At 46.3% G+C, this 18780-nt stretch overlaps 1 protein-coding gene across 2 annotated transcripts; it reads left to right on the plus strand.

Moving 5' to 3' along the window:
- The first annotated feature begins 645 nt into the window (after window positions 1-645).
- On the plus strand, window positions 646-16212 carry LENG8 (leukocyte receptor cluster member 8). 2 transcript variants are annotated; one of them, XM_032978762.2, is made up of 15 exons: window positions 646-793; window positions 4245-4407; window positions 5456-5614; window positions 6744-6836; window positions 7539-7917; window positions 8308-8455; window positions 8973-9155; window positions 9762-10121; window positions 10542-10670; window positions 11285-11615; window positions 12196-12297; window positions 12531-12599; window positions 13297-13426; window positions 14006-14213; window positions 14775-16212. In XM_032978762.2, the coding sequence occupies exons 1-15, from the start codon at window positions 732-734 to the stop codon at window positions 14935-14937; spliced, it is 2679 nt and encodes an 892-aa protein (XP_032834653.2). In that variant the 5' UTR covers window positions 646-731; the 3' UTR covers window positions 14938-16212. The 2 variants fall into 2 exon arrangements, with proteins under 2 accessions (XP_032834653.2, XP_032834659.2); XM_032978768.2 differs by having other exon boundaries at window positions 10548-10670.
- The last annotated feature ends 2568 nt before the right edge of the window (window positions 16213-18780 follow it).

Here is an 18780-nt window from a genome sequence, read left to right on the forward strand (position 1 = left end):
CCTCTCGTATATCGCCTGATGAAGCTGATTGTAATCACCAACGAAACGTCGAATTGTAAATGATGTGGGATTACTCTCCAACACACCGGTGTGCTGAAGGTAGCAACTAATTGTCACGTTTTGTTTACGTGACAAACCTTACTAATTGGCTGTGTCGTGTGGTGGCGGGTTTAACGACACATTTATAATTTATACGATCTCACCCCCCCCCCCCCAAGAAAAAAAACACTTTCATTATAGATTCTGATTGTAATGTGTGCTAAACACCCTCGCCCCAGTTTAACAAGTAGGCTTCGCGACCAATATTATCCATAAGAGGGGTTGTTTTGGGTGAGGTCGCGTAAATATAAATGCGTCGTTAAACCCGCCACCACACGACACAGCCAATTAGTATGATTGTGTCACGTAAACAGAACATGCCAATCAATGTGTTACTAGTACAGCACACCGGTGTGTTGGAGAGTAAATCCACAACGTTGTACAATCTGAGCACTAAAGGATAGTCTGGTTTTAAAGTATAAAAGTCGCGTCACGTCAACGGAACATGCCAATTCGTTTACGAGTCTATCACACCCGCCACATTCCTCCCCGCCACGTCGAGCCAGTTGGTTTGGCCGAGTTATTAATTGATTAACTCTCCTCCTCCCCCCCCTACTCTCCGTGCCAGAGTGGACTCGCCCCCTCATCCTTCACTTAAACGCAACGCGTTTCGTCGTTACAGAGGCGACGCGATGGCGGCCATGCAGCCCCAGCACTGGAACGTCGGCAATCAGGCGGCGCAAGCGGCGCAGTGGTAATTCCCCTCGGCGCCCCCCCCACACCACCACCACCTTCTCTCTTTTGTATATTCTCGCTCGCGAATGCTGCAGAGGATGTTCTAGGAGCAAAGTCTTTAATCGGTGGGGTGGGGGTTATGAAACGAACGGCAATGGGCCGGATAGGAGCGGCCGTAATGGCGGCCGCGGCAAATGGAGGCGTCGTCATCAACGTCGGCGTTGTCGTTTTGGTTAATTTTTTAAGTTTATTTTCAAACCGTGTCTGTGGCCTGCCTTTGGTTGGAATCGCTTGTTGAGTATATTAGACGGTGTTTTTAACCGTCGCTGTCGCCCGTTAAATGCTAGCTAATCTTATTTGATTGCGCCGAGGCCTGTGGATGGACGGGGTCCCCCGTTTTAGTGTTCTCATATCAACAAACTGTGAGCACGTCTACTGGCTCATGTAAGCATATTTTAGTTCTAGTCATCATGCCCAAGATATAAAAAAACAACGCGTTGGAAGTTGTTTATCGGACTCTGCTGTTGAAGTTAATCGTTTCGGTGACGGCTAATAAACAATGATTCCCTTAACCAAGGAGCCTTCCCTGAGTTTCAGGCGGGTCCGACTTTGGGACGTTTGCCCCCGACTCTCAATTACTACGGTAAATGGCTTATTGTGGAAGGAAATTGGGTATATCTGGAGAAATCTCACCACCCATACTAAACTTTATTTTACCAGGTAGGGCCCACATATATAGGGGGTTTTTTTTCAGAAGCGACCTGGCCACAAATGATAACAAAAAGAATTGACTTGTTGGAAATGTACAGCAACCAAATACTCTAAACGCGTGTTTATAAACGTAGAGTGGAAATCAGGAGAAAATCCACATCACGGGAGGAGAGAGAGAGAGAGACATGGAAACTTCATATATACATGCGTCAGAGTCGGGATCGAATCAACGACCTCCTGTATACCTAGCAAGGGAGTTAACATCTTTGCCATCGTGGCACCCATACGAGGAAGGAGTGATAATTCCGCACGTTAAATCATTTCCAACAAGGCTGTCATCCAGCCATCCCGCCAGCGCCACGCCTAAGAACGCCTGTCATCCCCGCTTGCCCTCGAAGATGGCGGGTGAATTACTATGAACTTTAACGTGTTATGATAATAAATCCAGTTCCTTTTTATTAAGAGCGCACGCAGGCGGATTTGAACTTGTTCAAGGTGGCCATAGTAATCAATAACGTGCGAGGGTTTCGCGAGTAATAAAAAAAAATTCACTCTGCCCTCCAGGGATACCGTTTGTCAACGTCTGTAAAAGGAAAAAAAATCTGTACAGTATGGGCAAGGTTAGGAGAAATGTTTGACGTCATCACGCACGAATCCAGGCCTCGTACTTAGTACGCCGCGGAATGCGCGTGACGTCATCACGCAGACGTGCGCCGTGATGTCACCGCAGAGCACGCGCGCGCTGAGGCCGCGCGCCAGCCAACGGATTCCAGGCAGGAGTCCAGTCGACAAACTTATTTTTTTTTACTTTAAAGAAAAATGCGTTTCGCCGTCTGTGGATTGTATTCTAATCCGTGGCCATAAAACTCATCCCTTTACGTGAAGGAAAACAAACTGGTTTCGTGCAGTCTGCCTAACGAATACACCTTGACGTCCATATTTCTGAAATGTAAAACATAACCAACCAATTAGGGGCTGCTATGCATGCAATTTAACGCGACCGTTCTACCAAACACGGTTCAGATTGTGAATACTCTTTTAGGCGATTGCTAAGCTTCACTTCAACCAAATAGGGTGCTATTTATGTTTATATGAAAAATATTTTAAGGAGAGAATATTTTTAAGATTTCTGGTCACCGCTTGTAACCGTAACAATTTTTATGCGAGGTACACTTTGGCGATAATGTTTTGTATATGATTGTTACTGCCTGTTGGGATAGTGATTAGTGTGTTGGGTCAGGGTTCGTTTTTTTGTTACTGAAGTTAGGTTTACAATTTAGTACTATATGATAACATTGGTGTTGGTATTCTTAGCTCTTTCGGTAAAGTCACGTTGAAGGGAAACAATAAAATATATATAAACAATACAAATTCTCACGACGTTTCGACCATAACACAAACGGTCGTCATCAGGTGTGTCGGTTTGCATGCAAACCGACACACCTGATGATGACCGTTTGTATTGTTTTATATATATTTTATTGTTTCCCTTCAACGTGACTTTACCGAAAGAGCCAAGAATATGAATTACTGCAGTCACGAAAGCTTTAAATAACAAAAATTGGTGTTGGTGTTAATATTTTGTTAATTGGTTTGTTTCAGAGAAGGATGTAGCCTGTTATTGTGACAGCTGTGAATCCCCTTTGCTGCTGCTTAGCTGACATACAATATTGCACAAATATTTACACCTTGCTGATACATTCTCATCCAGTTTTCACTTCACTCTAGAGTGCCGTAAACAAAAAACCACGTCGAGTATTTCCCACATACAGCACATACAGGTTTGTAAAATGACTTATTTGGTTTTGGATCCTAATAACTGGATCTAATGCAATGATCAAGATTCATACAATAAATTCGGTGCAATCTTGATTTGAAGCTTTCGTGACTGCAGGAATCCCATACTCTTTGATTCTTTCAACCACAGCAAGAAAAAAACAGCGTTTTTTTTCTTGAAGTAGTTGTCTCACCTGATGACGATTGTTTGTGTTGCGATCGAAACGTCGTGATCTATTATTTTTGTGCCTACGTGACTTTACCGAAAGAACCAAAGAGTGCGGTTGGGATTTACGTAAACGCTAAGTGCAGCTGCTTATTAAACTGCAGTGCTTGTTCCTTTTTGTTCCAAATTCTACCTTCGATAATAATTATCTTTTCAATGGTTATATACTTTGTAACACTGAACACAACCGTGAACTGTCTGGTACACAATTGGGAGCTTGAATTACAGACTTGGAACCATAGCCTTAAAAAGTCCGCACAGAGTGACGGGACTGGAAGGCATCGCCTCCTAAACTAGTCTACCCATAAGGGGCCATCCGTTTAGTACGTACGCATGGAGGGGGGAGTGGGGTATGGGGGGCCTACTGACAATGTACGTACGCATAGGAAACGGGGGTGGGGGGGCGGTGAAGCCTCGTTAATATTATTAATCCTTGATGGTTTCTGCGTGGATTAAATATCGGCCGTTCTATAGGATTCGGGGGGGGGGGGGGGGGTGCGTCAAGCGTATGTACGCAGGTGGGGGGTGGGGGTGAAATATGCGTGCGTATAGGGAGGGGGAGGAGGGCTCAAGTTGACAGATTTTTGCGTACGTACTAAATGGATGGCTCCGAAGTGGATTGTCTGGCATCCGTTGAGCTTTGCCACTGCTGCCTGCGATGTATAATTAGACCGGGCATTGGTGCTTTAGAGCCTTAACTTGCACCGTTGCCACCAAGGCTTAACAGGAGGGCGGTGGTGACGGTTGTGTGGCGTAGGGCGCAGCAATACAATGCAGCAGGGTCCCACGTGGAGGGCATGGGCTCACAGGGCCCACAGCCCCCCAAGGAGACGCCAGAGTGGGAGAAGGCGAGACAGGCATTGGCGAGCATCCAGAAGGAAATCTCCTCTCCGGTGTCATCTGGCAAGAAGAGCCAGCAGGTACGATTGCTTTGGTGTTTTTGTTTTTGCTACTGTACAGTGGTGTGCGTCAACATATTCTGTTTTGATTATTTGCCTCATGTACCCTGATTCTATGAACGACAAAACTTAAAGATGGGCCCCACTTTCACATTGTAGATGACTTGAGTTGGCTGCTAGTTTGAACATGAGTCCAAATTCTCTCAGATTAGTTGGCTCCCCCGGTTGGGCTGAATTCTATGTCAGCATTAGGGCCGAGCAGAAGCATTAATTTTGTTAAGACCGGCCCAATTCACATTATTACTGGAGTAACTCAGCTAGTCGTGGAAATACAACTTTTTGAACCAACTCAAGTTGTCCAAATTGTGCTCCAGGAGAAATCGGGCTGACTCCGTTACCTGTCCTTCGGGAACGGGAGTAATTCTAGATTAGAACCAAAGAACGGGAGTAATGTTTAAGTTGGCTGAAGTAAACATCCACTTTTATTTTACCAGGTTAGGCCGGCCAGTTCAGATTATTGACACCAAGATAAGCATTTACGGTGAAAATGTTCATTGGCAGTGAAGTTTTCAGTTTAGTATAACGAAAGAATACCGTAGTATGATTTGCAAGAGGGACCTGGGTCTCCAAAATTACAAGCAAATCAAATACAATGAAATAGCCTTCTATTCCCTGGAGTAACAGTGACTGATCCAATACAGCATCCCTGTCTGTTCAAATATGAAATGCTGAAATGTCCCAAACTAGTGCATGCACTGTTGAACCATTGACTTTTTCATTGTTGAATCATACTCATTAACCTACAACTGCTACCATAATGTATGTACTGCATGGCAGTTGCTCTCAAAACCCTTGAGGTGTAACACTTGTAATAGCAATACAATAATGTTGTGTACAGATGCGAAATGGATTGTTACATTGCAGGATTGAGAGATGTATGGTTCAGGGAAGGAAATTTATCCAACATTAGATTGATCATGGTTGATGATAGTGATGGCATTTGTGATTGTGATGCCTTGTGAAGTGAGTTTCAATTAAAACCGGATGCTGTCCTTGTGCTCCTCTTCAGAAAAATATTTCCACTCAGCAGCAGCAACAGCAGCAGCAACAACACGATGACGCAACAGCAGCTGCTGCAGCCAACAACCAGCAGATGTATCCGTGGTATTCGTACGGCTATGGATACAGCGTACCACCTGCGTACAACTACTACAACCAATACCAAATGGTAAGGTGATTACTAAATTATTGTAAGCCTGCTATGTGAATGGAAAGTAATATTTGTATTGGCTTGTGGGCCACCCCCTCACTCGAACCCACACTGACCAGCTTTGTTAAGTATGGTCAAACAACAGATACGTTCTGGCGAGGCCTTCATCCAGCACCAGATTGACAAAGGGCTGTACAATAATGCACACACATCCAGGCATGGTGCCTGTACACATACATGGGGAAAATGTGTAATTGTTAATAATGTACATTCATTTTTACAAAATTAATAGATACTAGGGGTTGTTCGGGGTGCGCCTATGGCGCCCCCGAACAACCATTTACGGCCTTCGGCCAAGAACCAAGAATGTTTCAAATTGCACACGAACGTCGCATTCACGCAAGCACCCGATGCTCCGTTTTAAAATGAAACATCTTTGAATTGTTTTAAATTGGATAATTTTATTTCTTCATTAAAAGCTTATAATTTTACATCTAGAAGACTTAATTGAAAACGACATTTCGTGTGAATTTTCTCTCGTCGTTAAGTAGATGGCCTTGCTGGGGGAACGGTTCGATGCGGACTTTCACCTGTTTGGGATTGCGGGATTGAGATAAGGCGACATAGAGCTGGCCGTGCGAAAAGACCGCCGTCTGCAAATCGATTCCAAAGTAATCGACCGTCTGTCCCTGCGCCTCCGTCGTTCATGCAGAGTGCATGTAGGTTTACAGCGCCCCCTGCATGAAAACGACGGAAAGTGCAGCGTTCATCACCGATAGATGAAGTTTTACGCTTATATAAGAGTATTATGAAAACTGAATTTCTTTACTCAGTAAAGTTTACTTCTTGGAATTAGTTACTCTATAGCAGTGGTAAACAATTTCCCCACTCATTTTTAGCTGCCTGTGCTACTGGTATGGGCTAAAGTGAAAGTGACAATTGTGAAAATATTCGGGTTGTTACGTGTTTGGCACCATGTCTAACTTTTTATCCTGCGATGGAGAGCTACTTCTGGTATGAGCCTCACCATGATACAACCTGGAAACACATTGGTTCACTATGTATGGTACGAAAGAAGTTCTACATCCAGCACTACCACGAGAACCTACGCAGTAGTAGCAGTTGTGGTGCCTTACTTTTCCTGCAGGGCATGTACGGGATGTACCCCCAGTCACCTGGGCAGTATATGATGCAACCAGGCTACCATCAGCAGCCTCTACAGACGGAGGATCAGACTCAGGTAATGACGATACGCTTTTGGCCGGCAGAGATTTAAAGGGGTTTGGTTTTGCTTTTTACCCCTGGTGTACGTTTCATCTTTGCTGCCAATCTTTGCCGTTTCATGAGATGACGTTTCCATTTGGATACTGGAGAGTGAGTCGTCTGGCAAAACATTGTTTGAGAATGACCCTGGAGAATCTTATCCGAACCACTTCTGGAGTTGACATTGTTTGATGGCATTTTGTATGTGTGTACAAGCCTTTTATCGGTACACTCGATGGAACCTCTGCACACGGTGCTGATCCTGGTAGTTATTTGACCGTAGTTCTCTACACTGGTTAGTGCTGACAGCGTAGCCGTGCAGTAGCCGACAGCAACCAAAAATTTAGCAGGACCCTCCGAAAAAGAGTTATGAAACTCGGCGTAATAAAAACTTATGGTGTTGGCCCATTCAAACGCTATCCTGCATAGCTTTCGAGGTCTGACAAGCTCTAGTGATTTGGTCATCAGAAATTGAGTATTATTAACACGTATAAATCTGGAATGGTATTTTTATTCCGAACATTGCATATTTTCCCCCACTTACGAGTGGGAAGACAACAATGGAGAAGGCTGAGAATCCTCTGGAGTGTGCTTTGCTTGGTTACGTGGGAGGCCGTTGTCACGGATTGTGACGATTGCGATGTGCGCCGCATCTAACGGACGTCGACGTTCCCGACAGGCGCCCGTTCAGGAGCCGGCGAGTGGCACCGTCCTGGGCCAGCCCCACCAGCCACAGCCTCCACCGCTCCCGCCCCCTCCCCAGCCTCCCAAGCCCATGCAGCCGCATGTGCAGACGCATCCGGCAATACAGTCGCACCAGCAGCTAATGCAGCAGCAGGCCATGCAGCATCAACAACAGCAGAACATGCATCAACAACAGCAGACCATGCAGCATCAACAACAGCAGAGCATGCAGCATCAACAGCAGAGCATGCAGCAACGGCAGCAGCAGAGCATGCAACAACAGCATCAGCAGCAACAGCAGCAACATCAGCAGCCAAGGATGCCCTATACAGAAGCGATTAAAAGCAAGGGGCCGCAGCTGTGGCAGAAAAAACGTGAGTGGAGCTGTGTTTGGGTGAATCATGAGTATTTGCAATTAGTTATAACATAGATTTATAAGGTGCCCTTAAATAATGGATCTCGGTATACCACCGCTAATGATTTTCATCATACAAATGCATAGGGTCATCCTTGCACAAATACATTATTCACCGTTTATGCAGATTATATGCTGATGTTGCACTCGGCAAAATGATCGAACATAACTGTACAAATGAGACTATTGACAACAAACTATATAGTGGAGATGTTCGTGAGACAAAATGAGCATGAAGCATTTTATTTTCGTGAATTCATGACCCTGAATTGCAGAACTTTGAAAAAAAAAGTATGAATCTTGTGGGTAGTGAATCATTCCTTGGCTAATTTTGTATTGTGAATCTCAGAGGCTCCCGGTGCAGGGAATCTCAAGTTTAACATCCCCAAGCGACCGCTCATCACCAGTAACAGTCAGTTCAACCTGGGGCCCCAGCCGACTGCAGAGCCACCAAAACCAAGTCCTGCACAACAACCGATGCCGACCGAGACTCCCAAGTGAGTTGGGAAAAAGAGAACACGAAAACAGTTTGACTTTATAAAGGCATCTAAATGATCTACATTGCGTACGACGCAATTGAAGATGTAGACAGTATGAGATGGTGGGGAAGAGGAGATGGGTTTCTTGTGAAGGGGACATTAGGAACAAAGCTGGCCTACTAATGAAACATTTGTATAAATGGCAATTTTCATTCCTTGGTAAAGTGGAAAACCTTGAGCCTTGCCTTTTTAACATTTATATATACACGAATAGGATGTATGTCCCAGGCTTACCAACACAAGTTGAGAACTTTTTTTGCGAGAATTAACAACTTATGATCAGGCACTCCCATCGTAACGATGTAATGCTATCACTCCATTGACACTTTTAAACATAGTGATTCCAGAGTGACATCGCCAGAGTGAGCGATTGAGACGGTCATCTTGATTGTGGGGGGGCTGCCATTCCAAATATGTTAGAGAAACCACCGAGGTGATAATTGTTTGGCCGTGTGCAATGGGGGGGTGCTCGCAGGGCCCTGCCGAGGCCGGGCGACTGGCCCAAGGCCATGAAGGCCTACGTGGAGCGCTGCTTTGCCACGTGCGAGACGGAGGAGGACAAGGATCGCACGGAGCGGCTGCTGAAGGAACTGCTCACGGCGCGGCTCAACGATGGCTCGGCGTACACCATCGACTGGACCAAGGAGGCGCTGCCCAAGTAACAATGCCTCCTTACGCTGAACACTTAACTCCCCTTTACTTTTTACTCACCTGGCCAATGACAGGTCCTTGACTCGGCCTTCCTCCAAATCCGGTCCGATCTTGAGCTTTCCCTCAGTTCACCAAGTCCCCCTTCAAGTAGTAGCTTTCTCTTGCCACCTCTTAATCTTTCCCAATATACGTCTATAACTTCATGTTTCACTTCTGAGAATGTGCTAAAAGCCACATCGTTCTTCTTTTATGAATTGTTCTAATTTGACTTCAGGCCTGAGCCTTTTCAAGAGCTTAGTCATTAACTCGTGATACTGTAAGTAATCTTAGTGCTGACAACTAACCCTGGCAACAATTGCTTTTCCAATTTGTGGTTCAGCACCAATAGTATCGTCTTAGGATTTATACTTGGATTGTGTTTGTGTACCATAGTAATTTTAAGCATCGTGGCGAAATATTATTTACGCATGCATATGACAATGCATGTTGTACGGTAATATTTTTTATTGATTTGATTTAATCAAAGCAATAATTAATAGATTATTAGGCAACCATTTCAACGGTTGAAAGTTGCAGCACTGCTAATTATATACACCTGACCTACCGACTACAGCCACAACAGAGACGCGAGCGAGCGGTCGCCACGCAAGGCATCGCGCTGGATGGACACCATGCCAGCGTCCTCGGGCACACCATCGTTGATGGCGGCGATGACGCCCCGGGTTCCGACGCCATCAACCTCCTCTCAGACCGTGCCAACCGGGACCCCGTCCGCGCCAGCCGCCAACAGCCGTAGCCGCACGGTGATGGCATCCACCACCAGCTCCTCCCCGGCGATGGCGGCGGCCGCCAACGGATACCGCAACAAATTCGGCTACCGCAACGTCTTCCGCTCGCGCTGCAGCTCCTCCTCGAGCTCGGGCTCCAAGTCGCGCTCACGGTCGCGCACACCGCAACGCCGGCGTCGGCGCAGGTGAAGGGCGCGCGCGGTAGTCACGTGAGCGGGCTCGTAATGGCCCTGTCATTTCCCGCACATCGGATGACAATGGTTAGCTACGTACGGTGCGAAAGAAGTTTAACATGCATATATACCCTTTCTGGCAATAAAACAAGTGTTAGGATGTTCAAACACCAAATAGATATCTTGTAAAAGGAATCAACATCCCATAGATATACAGAATGCCGTTGAAGATGATTGGTTTTAACATTGCTTCAGTAACCTGATATTAAACCAGGTTTCCATCTGCAGGTTCCCAGCCTATCGTGCTTTTGTTAAGTTCTCCGATTCTCATTAATTTGGTGCGCAGTTTGCATTGCAAAGCATATCTGTTAATGGCATCCATTTATACTTCCTTGCCCCCCCCCCCCACCACTCCCCCGGCCTCCTGTGCAGTGACAGCTCGAGCAGCTCGCGCTCCAACAGCAGCAGCCACTCGGAGAAGTGCCGCGTGCCGCAGCGGCAACTACAGATGAACCGAGGCAGGAGCCGCGGCAGAGGACGCATGCAGCGCAATGCGCGGAGGTAATGCTACAACCCTAACACCCCACCTCATGCTGGCCCTAAAGCACTATAACCCTATTTCCACTTGCCCTGTTATAAAATATTAAGCCCTATTTCCGCTGCTTGATCTAACGTTAGGCCGGGCACTAATTGTAACGTCACCTTAAAAGCTGCGTGTAACGCGAGCGCTTGCCGTAATGCTAGCCTTAACATAAGTCATAAACCTGGACACTTGTGGCAGCCCCAACACGTAATCCAAACCCTAATTCTGACCCCAACCTAACTTACTAACCTTAATGCATAAACTCATTTCTTTAGAACTGCTTTTTGTTTTTAGTTTGCCCTTCCAACACGCCTCCAATTTAGCACTTGGCTATGTACGGTGTAAAAGAAGTTAAACATACATATACCGTACCCCAGTGAGCCATGGTTCGCGTAGGCATTTGTACACCCAAGCTTAATTGCTCGGCGCGTGCGAGCTGAATGGCAATCTTTGTAATTTTACTATCCTATTTTAAATCCAAAACGGTGACCTACGACGATAGAGCGAAATGAGGATGGAGCCGAGGTCGGCCGCGCGGCCCATGCGCATCATCCCACGACACTGAACGTTTTGTCACCGCGCCGCCTCACAGGGAGAAGGCCGCAGCGGCGGAGTTTGGGGGCGTGTTCGGCAAGAAGCGCAACCGCAAGGGTGACCTGAGCGGCATGCGGTTTGTGGTGGACGACCCGGACCGCGATGGCAAGCGCCAGCGCCGTGCCGCGCGCTTCCAGTGGCAGGGCGGCCCCACTCCCAGGCGGCTGCGCTCGGAGCCGCTCGTGCTGCAGATCAACAGCCTGGAGAGCGGCGTGCCCGAATCTCTTGACTGGGACGAGCTCAAGATCGTCGGCACCTGCTCCGACATCACCAAGCCCTACCTGCGCCTCACCTGTGCGCCTGACCCCTCTGTAGTGCGCCCCATCGTGGTACGTACGTGCGTGCGTGTGGTTGTGTATGCGTGGGCGTAACCACCTCGTCATGGTGTGCGTGCCTGAGATTGTGTGTATGCGTGCGTGATTTTGTGTGACCGCCCCATCGCATTGCATGTGTTTTCTGTGTAAAATTGTTTGGTTAACGCAATGCGTATGAACCCAGTGACCTCAGTTTGATTCCTGGCCATGGCTTGCATCAGTGGCGAGGTGACCTCTAAACGATTTCTGCGTCTCTCGTAAGATTTAGCCTGATACGAGTACCTGGTTATGTGTGTAAACACATGGTTGCAAGCTGGTTATGAGATGGCAGTACTGCAGTGGATCCGCATAGTTGTGTGACCCCCCTCTCATACGTGCGAGTTTTCTCCGGATACGCCAGTTTACTTCCACATGCCAAACATCTCAATGTGTAGGACCTTCTTGAAAAAAGTCTTATCTCGGTGAGACTTTCCCATGGCAAAAAAGGGCATTATCATTATTTGTCTTGTGAGTTTGTGTGGTGATGTTGATGTGTCTGTCGATGTTGTAGGTGTAGAATTTTGCATGTTATCAATCTTGAAATTAACTGGTGCAGGTGCTGAGAAAATCTCTGACGATGGTGAAAGCGCACTGGAAGGCGAATCAAGATTACCACTTCGCCTGTGAGCAGATGAAGTCCATTCGGCAAGACCTAACGGTCAGTGAAATCAAACTTTGTCTTATGCGTGAACAAATAAAAAAATGTTCTCGTCAAGCTTGATCCCCATGGCTATGTTACACACCTCCGATTAGACACGGTTCGCTACATACGGTGCGAAAGAAGTTCTGCATACATAGTGAACTCCTGCACTGAACAAAAGCGTACTGTCCTATGCAGTGGACACGAGAGACCCTGGATGCTAATGTGTTGTTTTCTTTTTAAAAAAACAGGTCCAGGGGGTGCGGACGGAGTTCACGGTGGAGGTGTACGAGACACACGCCCGCATCGCGCTCGAGAAGGTGAGCGTCACGATGCATGCGGCATCACCTATGGGTACACACGAGTTTAGTACACTATTCCCTCATTATTCGCGAGGAATACGTTCCGGACATGCTCGTGAATATAAAATTTCGCACATAGTTATCGCTTTTAATGAATTACATTAAATAAATAAGCTGTTGAATACATTAAAATGATCTTATCACTCTTTGGTTCTTTCGGTAAAGTCACGTAGAAAGAAAATAAATTCAATAATAGAGTACAACGTTTCGATTGCAACACAAGCAAGTACTAAATTTGAGAGACAAAACACAGATACGGAGACAGACAGACAGACACACAAGCAGAGACAACACAGACACAGATGCACAACATAAGACACAGAGACCCAATGCCGCTACGTGACTTTACCGAAAGAACCAAAGAGTAATTCCTGCAGTCACGAAAGCTTCAAATCAAGTATGCTCTTATTAAAAATCATAACTTTCTTGCATCACATCTCTCATCGCTTTATCTCATCACTTTCGATGCAGTCGTGTAGACTTTGTGATGCGATTCGAAGTTAGCCAAAATCTCAGATAGCAAGTTGGTGAATAACAAGGGAATACTGTATAAACGACATTTCATTTTTGGAAAGTGAGATGTGGCATCGTTTTTTTAAGGGTTAAACAGAGGCTGAATAGAGGACCACGTTTGGTTGTTTGCTTGCCTGTGCAGGGAGACCGCGAGGAGTTCAACCAGTGTCAGGCGCAGCTCAAGTCCCTGTACAACGAGAATCTGCCTGGAAACCTGGGCGAGTTCACCGCCTACCGCATCCTCTACTACATCTACACCAAGAACTCTGGAGGTAAGGTGGCTGCCTCATGAGGGCTGTGATCTCCATTGCGTGGTGTATTTTTTTCTAAGTGCTCTCGTTGATTTTAGAAGTGCCATTGGATTCGATGAGCAGTTGTTACAGTAGGGTGGTTTCACTTGTGAAAATTAAAAAAGTTATCTTTTTATTGCACAGGTTGAATGTGTCATCTTGCATATCTTGGTATAGCGTGCAAATTAGGATTTAATGTAATGGCCATGATAACTCTGCTTTGAATCACCGTTGCTCAGTGCGAGTAGACGATAACTAAATTAAGCTTGAAGCTTAAATAACTGCGGGATAGCGCGAGTGAGTTGGACTGCAGAAGCCCTGGCTTGACGTGGTGCCGCATGCAATACCCAGGGGATCAGCCAGAGGGCACAGCAGAGCTGACCCCGGGTTGGTTGGGTTACGTAAACATGGCCGTTGCAAACATCAGAGAGCACCTTGCTACTGCAAGAGGGAAGCTCCCAACAGCAGCACAGCTGTGTCTTGGGCTGTTGGTGTTGGGGGAGATGTTTGATTTTGGCCATCTTGAAATCTAATCAAATGCCGTGGATCACGCATGCTCAGATCTCACCACCGCGCTGGCGCAGCTGCCTAAAGAGCTGAAGGACGATTCGTGCGTGGAGCATGCGCTATCTCTGCGTGCCGCCTGGGCCCTGAACAACTACCACAGGTTTTTCAGACTGTACAGGACTGCCCCGCTAATGTCCAGCTACCTCATCGACCTCTTTCTGGAGAGGGAGCGCAAGGCGGCCCTCAAGTCCATTATAAAAACGTATGTCTTTCGCTGCCTTCATGTTTCCTGTCGTCAAGTAGTATTGCCCTGCTGCTGTTTTCGTCTCTATTTAGTTTCTCTTTTCTCTCGCATCACCTCTATCACTTTGTGTTTTGAAACTGGTAGGTGTCTACAGTTTCAGGCAATCTGATTTTTTTCTCTTAATTAATATAACGTTTCACAAATACTTTCCCCAATATCATTGGCATGCCAGTTTCAAACAGCCCTCGCATCTTTCATTTCTCCATTTCGACTTCTTTGTCAGCTTTAAATATAACGCACTTTTCCTCTAGTAGCAATGGTTTTGCACAGGTAAGTTGCTGTTGCACCAGGTGAGTATTCGCACACTCACATACACACACCTTACTTTTTTTGCACTCACATTCTTGTTGATGCGAACAATTTAATAAGGTAAGAGTGTTGCGTGGTGTAAATGTCTTCTGATGTCGAGTGTAAATGCAGTAGAAGGGTTCAGCATTTTTTTGTTGCTTGAAGTTGTAATTGTTGTGTTTTCTAACATGTTTTTGTGCCTTTTCTCCCTGGTTTCTCTTCCCACCATAGTTTCCGCCCCACAGTCCCCGTGCAGTTTGTGCAGTCAGAGCTGGCATTCGATAGCGAAGAGGATTGTCGCGCTTTCTTAGATTCCCTAGAAGTGAGCTACCTGGCCAACGATCTGAGCAAGGTCGACTGCAAGCAGAGCATGTCTGTCTTGCAGAGCACGTGACAAGCGTCGAGCTGCACGCTGTCCTAACTTCGCCCCTGTCCCCCCGTGGCATGCCATCATGCCACCCTCCAAATGTTTGCGAGCAAGGGGAGCATTACGAAAAGGCTGATGTTAGAAAAACGCATCGGTCTTGGGGATCCCCCCCCCCCCCGCTCTGCACTGCGTCAGTCAGCCTTCCGTGGCTGGCGTGCTGGCTGGATTGTCGGCTTGCTATTGCTGTGCAAGGGCCGAGCAATTGATGGTTGTGATTGAAAAATTACTTCCTGGTCAATGATGAAATCATCTACAAATACTTTAACATAGCATTTGATAAAATTAGTAATTGGCTATACCCAAAAGCCATTTAAATCAAATGCAAGGTGGCAGAATCTCTTGACAAGATACTTGCCTCTTCGCTGTGCCAAAAACAAGCATTAGTAAATTGGAGTCGACTTACCGTAAAGGCATTTGGTGTGTGGGTGTGTTTTTGAAACCAGAATGCAGTTCATGAGTAAATCAAGTACAGCTCTACCCGCTTATTTAATGCTGCTTGTAAACACTGCTATTGACCTGTCTGTGCGTTGTGAGCTTGTCCGAAGCAGGGTTTGTTGGGCCTGCAGCCTCTGCCTAGCACCTGCAGCAAATGTAATGAGATGCAAAGCCATCGACCAAACCCAAAAATACCAAGCTGCTTCATCAACCCCTGTGGACTTTCTCCTAAGAACTTTCGTAGTTGCTGCCGGTGCCGAAATGTTTCCCTCCTACACGTCGTCTTGGCTGTCGCCTGCCCAGCTGCCCTGCCGCGGATCCACTAAAGTTGCCTCATTGCTTGAGGTGGTTGCCTGGGGCTCGCTCTGGGCTGAGGTGGTGCAGAGGTGTTGGGTCCAGAGTCCAGGTCTGCTGTGGTGGTTGGAGGGGGGGGGTGTTCTTGAAGAATTGAGGGGCACTTGAGCTTGATGTCCCAGTCTTCATTGCACAGTTTCTGGTTATTGCACCAATTGTAACTTAAGGAATGTACATAGATTCTAACTTTGTATAATTATAGATGTCGGTGATATTTTGTAAGTGGGTGACAAGGGATGGGAGTCACATGTTTTTATTATTTTTGTTTAAATTGTATTGGTTTTGTCTTATTTGTCTCCGGTTAAGTTATGAAGTTTCGTCAAGACCAGGTAAAAGTCAAATTCTGCTTTCAAAAAAACTTCGCTATCTGCAATACTTTTGTTTTTACAGGGTGCCGAATGTATATATGTATGCACTGTACTTTTTAGTTGTGAAATAAACCATTGAACAGTGTATTGTCCAAGTTTTTTTCGTAAAAGTGCTAAGTGTAGCTGTTTATCTTAGTCCTTTTTTGAGCGATTGACGTTCCCCATTTCCATGGTGGCGCGAGTCCCTTGATAGGAAAACCAGTCTTGATTTGAAGCTTTCGTGACTGCAGGAATCCATACTCTTTGGTTCTTTCGGTAAAGTCACGTAGGAATAAAATAAATCGCTAAGTTTCGGGCGCAAGTCTGCCTCAGCAGCAGACCATGGCTTCCCACCTGATGATGGACGCTTGTGTTGTGCCCAAAACGTGATTTATTTTATTTTATACCTACATGACGTTACCGAAAGAACCAAAGAGTAGGAAAACCCGTGTTCACTTCCCATAGTGATGTCAACTACAGAGTAGTTTAATGTAAAATCATGTGTAATGTTGCATGCATGTTGTGGCCTTTACATCTTTGCGAACTCTTCCTCAAGCCCACTCGTGGCGATCGGACCTCGACATTAGCATCTAGCTCCCGTACGCAAGAATGAAATTGATTTATATTAAGCTATGGTTTTATATTGTCGCGTTGGTCTTCATTGACGCGAATGCCTTTTCATAGACCAGGTATGGTGGTCCAGTTTTTGACAGGTTGTGTATCTGATGCAATGCTTGTAAAATGGTAGAAAACCCCCTCTTAAGAAATCTTGATATGGAAATTACATTCGATAAAAGAAACACCAGTATGCTGCAGGAAAACTTGAATCTATGCACACTAGCTATGCATGACGGATGAAAAAACATGACCGGCCATAACATAAGTGCGCAACGAAGCATGGGGAGATGCATAATTTAACATTTTGTGCCATAGGAAGCTATTGTGAAGACTTTCACATAGTCCGCAGTTGCTGTGTACTGGACTAAGCTCATCACGTAATTTGCGGTAAAAATGTTAAGCGTTTGGACCGTGACGGTGGCACGCGGTGGCCGAGTCGTTTAGAATTCTAGTCGGGCGATCATGAACGCTCACTTCCAAGCAGCCGACGCGTACAATTTTATGGTGAAAACTCGCAGTAATAACCAGGGCCGCCTGCTGCCATCGAACCGATAATCCCGGACAATCTATTTAAATAGCTTTATAGCGACTTGCTTACCTTTTTTTCTCTATGTTGCACGCCTATCGTGGTTTTTTTTGGTCCTGTTTGCTGTTGCAACTTCCTGACCCGCCCATGCTGGCCATCTGTGGAAAAAAAAGCTTCATAGCTCGTATTACTCCTCCAGTCTAAATAAAGATTCTGATTATGAACAGGCAACGTGCGCGCTACCGCAGGACCAGATCGCGAACAAAATGCTGGAATTCAAACGGAAAGAGGAAGAACGAAATGACACGAACTAAGCTTGAGACATTGACTCTTGGTCAGCTGGGGAGGGGGATACCCGTAGTCAGCGCATTTATCTGGCAGGAGAGTACTGTATTGTGATGTGTGTTAAATGTACGTATGTTGAACTTATTTCGCACCGTATGTAGCCAACCGTGCCAATCAAAGGTGAAGGACAAAGTCAAAACGCAAAGAAGAGTTCTCAAGAAATTAGCTTTTGATTGAAAAGTGCATAAGCCCAAAGCGAAGATCACCCCGAGAGGAAACCATCACGGTAATGGGAGCGAGATGCATTTTGGCATTGCCGTACCACGAGGTATGGCGACGACACGGCTCGGCTTTTCATCCTGCAGTCGATCGACCATGTGGACGATAACAATGATGTCCCAGATGTATTGTGACCCCCCCCCCCCCCCCCATATCAATTGACCCCTAAACAATTTTTCCTTTGCATATTAATTTCTGCTTTAAATACATTTTTTAGAAATATATTAAGTTTTAGAGAATTATATGGGGGGGGGGGGGCGGTCACGACACCTGTACCACCCTGTGTACAAGCTCGAGAGTTTAAAGACACGTGCCGTATTCTCCCGATTACAAGACGCACTTTACCTCCAGTACTTTAACGCAAAAGTTGGGTGCAGGGAGGGGTGCACGTCTTATAATCCGATATATTTGCGTATTACCACTTTTTATATATATAAGGGGCCGTCCATAAATGACGTCACGCACCTAGAGGGGGGGGGGGGTCAGACATTTGTGACGTGTGACGAGGGGGGGGGGGGTTGAGAAATGTGATGTCACATCAAAATGCGCAACTTTAATTAAACATAGACAACACGTTCTACTTAATTAAAAAGACTTAATACAAGTTTTCTCCTACAACATCACAGTGCAGCGCCACATTAAATACGCACTACAATGACAATAGTTTAAAGCGACTTGAAGCATGTTTTGGGGGGGGGGCGGGGCAGAGCTTTGTGACGTCATTTGAGGGGGATCTGACTTTTTGTGACGCTGTGTGACAAGGGGGGGGGGGGGGGGTCAAAAATCGTACAAAATCGCATGACGTCATTTATGGACGGCCCCTAACTTCAGTGGGGAGGGAGGGGGGTTGGTGGTGGGGGTGCGCCTTACTTTCCGGTAGCCTCTTTACAACCCCGGTGAGTGCGGCGACGCGCGTCCAGTCTCCATGGCAACACCGCTCCATGCAGTGGGGGTGGTGATGAGGGG

The sequence above is a fragment of the Petromyzon marinus genome, chromosome 3 (genome assembly GCF_048934315.1).
Source record: "Petromyzon marinus isolate PM22_M1 ecotype Great Lakes invasive population chromosome 3, UKy_Petmar_22M1.pri1.0, whole genome shotgun sequence".
NCBI lineage: Eukaryota > Metazoa > Chordata > Hyperoartia > Petromyzontiformes > Petromyzontidae > Petromyzon > Petromyzon marinus.

What these genes read in the sequence shown, in the direction of transcription:
- LENG8 (XM_032978762.2), top strand. Translation starts at nt 732, where the DNA reads ATGGCGGCCATGCAGCCCCAGCACTGGAACGTCGGCAATCAGGCGGCG. An exon ending in ATGCAGCGCAATGCGCGGAG is followed by an intron (nt 10,671 to 11,284) that starts GTAATGCTACAA and finishes GCCGCCTCACAG; the next exon opens with GGAGAAGGCCGCAGCGGCGG. An exon ending in CTACACCAAGAACTCTGGAG is followed by an intron (nt 13,427 to 14,005) that starts GTAAGGTGGCTG and finishes ACGCATGCTCAG; the next exon opens with ATCTCACCACCGCGCTGGCG.